The sequence below is a fragment of the Anopheles ziemanni genome, chromosome X (assembly GCF_943734765.1).
Source record: "Anopheles ziemanni chromosome X, idAnoZiCoDA_A2_x.2, whole genome shotgun sequence".
NCBI lineage: Eukaryota > Metazoa > Arthropoda > Insecta > Diptera > Culicidae > Anopheles > Anopheles ziemanni.
In genome coordinates, this window is record NC_080707.1 from 1,740,697 (window position 1) to 1,749,968 (window position 9,272).

General features: G+C 47.0%; 1 protein-coding gene across 1 annotated transcript; it reads left to right on the forward strand.

The window, feature by feature from the left end:
- The first annotated feature begins 729 nt into the window (after positions 1-729).
- Positions 730-4,286, forward strand: LOC131290747 (uncharacterized). Its single transcript, XM_058319919.1, has 4 exons — positions 730-1,305; positions 2,807-3,106; positions 3,176-3,606; positions 3,680-4,286. The coding sequence occupies exons 1-4, from the start codon at positions 742-744 to the stop codon at positions 4,149-4,151; spliced, it is 1,767 nt and encodes a 588-aa protein (XP_058175902.1). The 5' UTR covers positions 730-741; the 3' UTR covers positions 4,152-4,286.
- The last annotated feature ends 4,986 nt before the right edge of the window (positions 4,287-9,272 follow it).

The following is a 9,272-nucleotide window of genomic DNA, read 5'->3' on the forward strand; positions in this document are numbered from 1 at the left end:
GAAGTGTTCCGTGTGTGTGAGAGAGAGAGAGCGAGCGAGAGGTGGATCCGGATCTCCGCACGTCCAGTGAAAACAACGAACATCCGTCGATGTGCCTTGGAAAACCGGAATTCAAACCCAAAATATTCCGCGATCAACCCTGGACGCCGACTTACAGTGAGGGAGAGAGAGAGTGAGAGAGAGAGAGGGTGCGGGAAGTCGAAACTGTTTATAATTGTCCAGCGTCCCGCCGATCTCCCCTTCCCCCTCCGGCGGCTTGGTCCATCACCCTCGCGTCCGCGGACATTTTCTTGTGCGCTCGGTTCAAACTCTCTACACACACCATCATCTCGCAGCGGTGCTCCCAAAGCCGAAGGTCACCGTCGCGCTAAAGCTTGTTTTGTGTGTGCTTTTTTTTTTGTTGGTTACAGCTCGTAACGAAAAGCTCCACAGCGCAACACTCTCAACCGTGTGGAGCCACCTGAAACCGCGGGCTCCACGCGGCTGCCACTCACACGTGTGCGATCAGGCTCGCTGCCGCCAGTTCACCAGCGGACGTCTAGTCGACCGGGTTCATCTCGGGGCAAAGCGGCGGATTCCTCTTCGCGCGACCAGTGGACAAGCGTTTGTTTGAAAGTGCACAACAACACAAAGCGCACGATCAACGCCCGATTGTTCCCGCTTCGGTGACGCGACCGGCTTTCTCTTCTATGTGCCGCCATCGCCATCATGGCACAACCACCAGCGGCGGATGCGGCCACCATGATTGCTGCCGACCGGCCGCTCAGCTTGTACGACAATCTCACGTCGCCGAGCGTCCTTGCGAACGGTGGCGGCACCGCCGGGCGCGTCATCCAGTTTCCCGACATACAGTTTCGCTTCGACGAGAGCATCCCGGACCGCCGGTCGGTGCACAGCAGCGCCAAGTCGGACTTTTTCGGCCTGCACCCGACGCCCTCCACCAGCCAGCCGGCGGCCATCATCACCGCCGACCCGCCGCCATCAACCCAACTGACCGACGGCCATCGATGTTCGCCAACACCCGCCGGCCCGCCGGACCCCAATCGTTCGTCCGCATCTCCGGCACACGATGCTAGTGGTGGTGGTGGTGGTGCTAGTGTGTCATCGGCATCGCCTACCTCCACCTCCTCCACCGTGCCGGCCCAGCTGTCACCGGTGGCCATCGTCGATTCGCCGCGGGATTCGTACGCCACCACCGATCCACTCGGCTCCACCAGCACACCCCGCTCGTCCCGCCCGAGCTCCACGATCAAAACCATCACCATCAAACTGCCCGACACTACCACCGGCGTTGGCCCATCCGAGGTACGATTCTTCCCCTCCCCTCCTCCTCAACACACCAACCTGCTGCTTTATGCTTGCTTTCTCTCAACGCTTTCAAAACGCGCGCGAAGCTAGAACAGCATAACACAAACAAACGAACCAAACAACAACCAAAAGAAAAGGTTAACTCTAATGTTACATTCTCTCCAATGCGACTCTGTATTTGTTGAATCATCAAAATTTACGAATTGCATTTCAATACCTGCCCCTTCCTCCCTCCCTTTCCCCGAATCAAAATATCATTTTTACAGCCAGTGGCTTGGCTGTGGTACACAAAATCTGGTGAATCTTCGGTCAACCATGGGGATTGCTAGTGTTGCTTACGATGGAACACACACGCAAATGCACTTCTTCCTTTTCTTTTGCTCTGAACAAAACAACAACAGTTCAGACGCGTTGGAAAATGAAAATAATTACATCGCCGGTCGATCATGTTGTTAGTGAACAAGGCAGGCAAATCGATAGTGGATGGAAATTATAAATAGCCCCTCTGATGGTCATGGCGACGTGATTGTAAATCTTGCCCACTGAGTCTAGGGGTATCCGGCATTACCATATTAACTTTTTTTTTGTACTTTTATTACATAGGCAATCGATCGGTCAACATATCCACAGTGCAGTAAGGAATGCGAAGGCCATTGTGGAAAAAAAACCCTATGGTGACACATCTTCGCTTACTGCGAACAGAGTAGGTCGGTTTTGAAGCGCGGTTAGTTACGTTTCTAAGGTCTGATGATCATGCTTCACCGTGTTTTTTTTTTACAGCGCTAAGCCTTCCGGAACACGGCGCGGTTACGAATCATAATATACGAACACCACACACCCGTGGTGGTTTTAGGAGCTCTTGGTTCAACCGACTGTGTGGTCCGGGGCTGGTCCCGGGAACGTGTCGAAACGAAGATTATTGCCAGTAATTTACGCGTGTGGAATTGTTACCACGGCCTTCCACACGAATTTGCCACGACCTGCTAAACGCTGACTAACATTAGCATTTTTGTCCGTATTCTATGGCTCGGCTGACATCAGCAGCGTGTAGGAGAACGAACGAAATGGCCTCGCGATTGGCGGCCATCGTGTGTGCGTTTCCACGAACGGTAGCATAACGAAAAACAATAGGGCACGGTTCACCTATGAGAGCCTATAGTTGCCGCTGTTTGCACGTTCGAACCACATGACATGTTTGTTCGCTTGGGAACGAGCATAGCTAAACGGTACTGCTGTTACAACGCTTTATTGAAGCACAATTCGTCTAGCAATTAGGTATATGCGCTTTGTTCAGGAACTCGTAACGCGAATGCACACTCCACACAGAACAACAAAACAACGCGATCAAATGTAACTAAGACAAAAAATCTTAGCTTAGCTCAACACGAAACAAAAACAAATCTGTGAAACCATCTGTTATGTCATGAATACAGGCTATGTTTCACAGAATTTCACCAAAAAACATAAACTTAGCAGAATCTTTTCGTTTGTTTTCCAGGCAGTATATATGACGACGACGGTTCCACAGAATTTCACCAAAAACACGAACACTCTCATCGGGCGACACAAACCGACGCGCAACAGCCTCCGACACAGCCGGATGCTGGTGGCGAACAAGACCGTACTGCAGCGGTACCCAAGAGGCAACTCGCTGAACCTGCGCTATGTGAGGCTGAGCAAGGTGCTGATGGTGCTGCAGATCGTGGTCGGGCTGGCACTGAGTCTCGTCGGGCTGGCCATCACGATCTGGTCACCGTCCATGCAGACCAAGGACAACCCGTACTGGTCGGGCATAGTGGTGAGTAGTAAATAATCCGAGTCTATCGATTGCCCATCTAACCTGATAAACAATCTCACTCACGACCAGCTCATCCTGTGCGGCACGATGTTTCTGCTGCTGTTCGAGTTCAAGCGAGGCCGGCATATGAGCCCGAAAGGGGCTGCGGCACACCACCAGCAGCAGCAGCAGGCATCCCATCCAGTGCAGCACCGATGGCGTGAAAGCTGCTTCCACTTCCTACACGTGAACGCCCTGGTCGTGCTGCTGCTGACCATCTTCTTCACCATGCTGGCGTTCATCTATGCGCTCATCCACACTACCAACCTGTCGTCGGCCGGGTTGCGCTGCGAGCCGCAGTTTCCCTTCAACGTGAATACCTCATCGTGCGTGTGCACCATCGACACGGCGGCCACGAAAGGCACAGTCCATCCTCCCGCGGCGAACACTGAACCGTCGCATCCCGTGCCCGGCAATGGCACCAGCAGTCCCGACGACGGTGTGATACGATTAGAGTATCGGTAAGTGTACGAGTAAAAGCTCGCAACGCTCCAGAACTTCGTAGCTCTAATGGGAGTTGTTCGATTTGTACAGAGACTTCAGCTGCGATGAGGTGCACGGTATCTGGTACTACGTGACGATCACCTCGACTTTGCTGAACAGCGCCGGATGTCTCCTGGCAGCTACGTTCCTCGTGATCTACGCGATCGATTGCATTCGCCGACCCGAGAACGACTCCCCACGGTTGGTTGCGTGCAGACTCCAACCGACTGGTGGTGACCTGGCAGCAAGGGCAATTAACGGGCGCACCGCTGGCGGAACTACTACCGCGGAAGATCGACATGGCGTGGAGGAAGGTGCCACAATGCCGCTGCTACAAAACCTACCCACAGCGACCCACCCCCCACCGGCGGCTGTCGCGCACGAACCGAACGAAGGGGCCAACACCAGCGTTAGGAGTATTAACACCACGATGGCCGAGCATCAGCTGACCGAGGAGAATACGACGCTCACCACAATCCTCTCCGCCGATGGTGAGCTGGACAATCCGTTGCCGTCCTCATAGTGTCGTGGTGTGACGGGACGACCTTCCGTATTGGAACTGGACTACGAAAGCAGTATTCGCGCTTACTGGCGCTCAACACCATTAGTAACATAGCAAGGATACTAAGAACTATAATAAATAATTGTGAAATAAATAATTGAACTGTACGAAGTTGCATATCATTCTGTTAGCCGACACCACAACCTCCAAAACTGACCGAACGTTCTTTTCCAGCATTCGCAATGAAAAAACACACAAAAGCTGAACCCACAATCGCGCACACACACGCATCGACAAACAGACTGTTCAATTACGATCTCATTTTCTCCACCACATCCAGCAAAGGATGCGATAAGAGATATATGTCGGAGACTCGAATTAAAGGGACAAAAGGCCAATGTAATGCTTAGCGCGGTAGGAGACCAATCTTTAAATTGTGCAGCAGTAGTAGATATACCATCTAGGGTGTGTGATTATAAGAAAACGAAAGAAAATGAAACTCCCTAGCCTTGCCAAAGATTACGGGCCACCAACGAGCCATGGCCCACGGCAGATAGCATCGCGACACCATCCCGAGACATGGGCTTGGCCGATCCGAATTTCAACAAACGAAGTGCGATAGACATTCTCCTTGGACAGGAGTTTTTCGACGACGTCCATCAGCTTAAAAGATCAAGCATACTGTTAGCGCTGCCAGAACAGAATAGAAAATATAATCAAAGAAGACTTGGTAAAATGGCATGGAAAAGGTTAGCTAAGAAATATGGCAGCTGCAGGCAAGACATTGTGAGAAGAAGTTGTAGAAATAGTATTTTTTTAGTTGATGTAGGTTTGATAGAATTTGATGGAAAATTGATGAAATCGATGTAAAGGAAATTTGGTGAAATATAGTTGGAAATTCGAAGCCAATGAAAGCATCTACTAAAAACGACTATTTAGTTTTTTCCGATATAATAAACGGGTTAACATTCGTGAATACGAACATACGAATTGCCGCGTGTAGCTTTTGGTTTAGCACCGTCATCTTTCCTGGCCACAAGAGTCCTACATCAATTAGCAGCAGACGATGGAGGGCAGTTTCCTCTTGCTCAGAAAGCGCTTCAGAATGATTTCTACGTCGATGACTACATTGGAGGTGCTGACAACGATCAAGAGGCTGCTAAGCGTTGTATGGAAATACGGGAGTTATTGGCCAAGGGTGGTTTTCGTTTGCGGAAGTGGGTGTCCAACCGTCCCTGGGTGCCAAACAACGAACAGTTCGAAGAACGGAATGATCTCGCAAGTGATATAGGAGTATTCGACAAAGCATCCTTTGGTGTTGCCTGGAAAATGTCATTTTACTAGGTTGGTAGCGGAAGCTTATCATGAAATGACCTTACATAGTGGACCAACTGCAACGCTTGATAGCATGAGGAGCGAGTTTTGGCCGTTAAAGGGAAGATCGCTAGTAAACAAAGTATGTCGTCGATGTTTCACTTGATAGAAAATGCAATCGAGCCACGTACGGCACAATACATTCTACATGCTACCAGCTGAAATCGGCCAGAAATTTTTGAGGTTGCTTATTCTTGTCTTACTAGTTGACGAACAACATCGTGGATGATGAATTTTGTGAGAATGAGTTCAATAAAACGAAAGTGGTAGACGGTAGTGCGACCATGGATGGACATTACGGTCGAAAAGGTTAACACACGGGGAATAAAAAACTACCTAGACATGTGTTTGTTAAAGGCAAGGCAGACCAGCGTAAGGTGAAGTACGAGGACTCCCAAGAGTTACCGTTTGTAGGATACCCACACGCAATCTCATTTCGGGAAGCAGTCCGATATCAGAAATTTTTGAGGTTGCTTATTCTTGTCTTACTAGTTGACGAACAACAACGTGGATGATGAATTTTGTGAGAATGAGTTCAATAAAACGAAAGTGGTGGACGGTAGTGCGACCATGGATCGACATTACGGTCGAAAAGGTTAACACACGGGGAATAAAAAACTACCTAGACATGTGTTTGTTAAAGGCAAGGCAGACCAGCGTAAGGAGAAGTACGAGGACTCCCAGGAGTTACCGTTTGTAGGATACCCACACGCAATCTCATTTCGGGAAGCAGTCCGATATCAGAAATTTTTGAGGTTGCTTATTCTTGTCTTACTAGTTGACGAACAACATCGTGGATGATGAATTTTGTGAGAATGAGTTCAATAAAACGAAAGTGGTTGACGGTAGTGCGACCATGGATGGACATTACGGTCGAAAAGGTTAACACACGGGGAATAAAAAACTACCTAGACATGTGTTTGTTAAAGGCAAGACAGACCAGCGTAAGGTGAAGTACGAGGACTCCCAAGAGTTACCGTTTGTAGGATACCCACACGCAATCTCATTTCGGGAAGCAGTCCGATATCAGAAATTTTTGAGGTTGCTTATTCTTGTCTTACTAGTTGACGAACAACATCGTGGATGATGAATTTTGTGAGAATGAGTTCAATAAAACGAAAGTGGTGGACGGTAGTGCGACCATGGATGGACATTACGGTCGAAAAGGTTAACACACGGGGAATAAAAAACTACCTAGACATGTGTTTGTTAAAGGCAAGACAGACCAGCGTAAGGTGAAGTACGAGGACTCCCAAGAGTTACCGTTTGTAGGATACCCACACGCAATCTCATTTCGGGAAGCAGTCCGATATCAGAAATTTTTGAGGTTGCTTTATCTTGTCTTACTAGTTGACGAACAACATCGTGGATGATGAATTTTGTGAGAATGAGTTCAATAAAACGAAAGTGGTGGACGGTAGTGCGACCATGGATGGACATTACGGTCGAAAAGGTTAACACACGGGGAATAAAAAACTACCTAGACATGTGTTTGTTAAAGGCAAGGCAGACCAGCGTAAGGTGAAGTACGAGGACTCCCAAGAGTTACCGTTTGTAGGATACCCACACGCAATCTCATTTCGGGAAGCAGTCCGACATCAGAAATTTTTGAGGTTGCTTATTCTTGTCTTACTAGTTGACGAACAACATCGTGGATGATGAATTTTGTGAGAATGAGTTCAATAAAACGAAAGTGGTGGACGGTAGTGCGACCATGGATGGACATTACGGTCGAAAAGGTTAACACACGGGGAATAAAAAATTACCTAGACATGTGTTTGTTAAAGGCAAGACAGACCAGCGTAAGGTGAAGTACGAGGACTCCCAAGAGTTACCGTTTGTAGGATACCCACACGCAATCTCATTTCGGGAAGCAGTCCGATATCAGAAATTTTTGAGTTTGCTTTATCTTGTCTTACTAGTTGACGAACAACATCGTGGATGATGAATTTTGTGAGAATGAGTTCAATAAAACGAAAGTAGTGGACGGTAGTGCGACCATGGATGGACATTACGGTCGAAAAGGTTAACACACGGGGAATAAAAAACTACCTAGACATGTGTTTGTTAAAGGCAAGGCAGACCAGCGTAAGGTGAAGTACGAGGACTCCCAGGAGTTGCCGTTTGTAGGTGACCCACACGCAATCTCATTTCGGGAAGCAGTCCGATATCAGAAATTTTTGAGGTTGCTTATTCTTGTCTTACTAGTTGACGAACAACATCGTGGATGATGAATTTTGTGAGAATGAGTTCAATAAAACGAAAGTGGTGGACGGTAGTGCGACCATGGATGGACATTACGGTCGAAAAGGTTAACACACGGGGAATAAAAAACTACCTAGACATGTGTTTGTTAAAGGCAAGACAGACCAGCGTAAGGTGAAGTACGAGGATTCCCAAGAGTTACCGTTTGTAGGATACCCACACGCAATCTCATTTCGGGAAGCAGTCCGATATCAGAAATTTTTGAGGTTGCTTATTCTTGTCTTACTAGTTGACGAACAACATCGTGGATGATGAATTTTGTGAGAATGAGTTCAATAAAACGAAAGTGGTGGACGGTAGTGCGACCATGGATGGACATTACGGTCGAAAAGGTTAACACACGGGGAATAAAAAACTACCTAGACATGTGTTTGTTAAAGGCAAGACAGACCAGCGTAAGGTGAAGTACGAGGACTCCCAAGAGTTACCGTTTGTAGGATACCCACACGCAATCTCATTTCGGGAAGCAGTCTGATATCAGAAATTTTAGAGATGAATCGCGATGAATCATCGATCAAACGATGTCTGTCGAGACGTTTCAGCTTACTTCACCACTACTCACTGGACATCGATATCAGAAATCGGCAGAAATTTTAGAGGTTGCTAATTCTTGTCTTACTAATTATAGAACGAGCATGACGAAGATGAGGCCTTTTGTGAGAACGAGTTCACTAAAGAGCACCATGCTCTTGCTAAGCTCGATATTCTAGAGGTCGCTTATTGATCAACCTTCAATTGATGACGCCTATCAAAAATTTCGCAAAAATTTAGGATACTGGAAATATTGAAAAAAATAGTGGTTGCTTAAACTCATTGTAAGTTTAGCAAGATGTTGGTAATGACGACTGTTGCGAGAATGAGCTCACTAAAGAGCGCCTTGTACTTGCGATTCTCGATATGCTAGTATTCGTACTATTACAATTTACCTCGAAGATGATGATGATAACTCTTGCGAAAAAGAGTTCACTAAAGAGCGCAATGCTCCTGCTGCCATTGACACCTATGAGAAATGTTGCAAAAATCAAGGGTATAGAAAATATTGAAATTCTATAATTGCTTACTTTTGTTTTACCTTGGTTTACCTCCAAGAAGATGATGATGATGACTTTTGCGAAAACTTGTTCACTAACGAGCGTAATGCTCTTGCTAAATAGATGACACCTATAAGAAATTTAGCAAATAATTAGGGAAAAAAAGTAAAAAAAATTTGACAAACATTAGTATTTGACCAGAACTGTCGAGATTCGTTTTGCTGGAAACATTACACGTTGGACGTATTTGTCATGCAGTTGTATTTTGTTTGTGGTAAGTTGGAATTCAAATCAACATGAACGAGACCCATCCTACACCAGATTTTTTAAATGACTTAATTCACACTTACTGTTGCTTAATGCTTACGTAGGTAAATATCTTCTTTCGTGAATAAAGCAACGAAGTATTTTTATTTACCTTTCGGCGCACACCTTCCTTTTGGTAAGCATACTAATTCGTTAAGCAACAATC

Excerpts from the sequence above, each read along its gene's own strand:
- LOC131290747 (XM_058319919.1), top strand. The coding sequence starts at position 742 with ATGATTGCTGCCGACCGGCCGCTCAGCTTGTACGACAATCTCACGTCG. Across the intron at positions 3,107-3,175 it reads CGTACTGGTCGGGCATAGTG|CTCATCCTGTGCGGCACGAT; the intron begins GTGAGTAGTAAA and ends ACTCACGACCAG. Across the intron at positions 3,607-3,679 it reads GTGATACGATTAGAGTATCG|AGACTTCAGCTGCGATGAGG; the intron begins GTAAGTGTACGA and ends CGATTTGTACAG.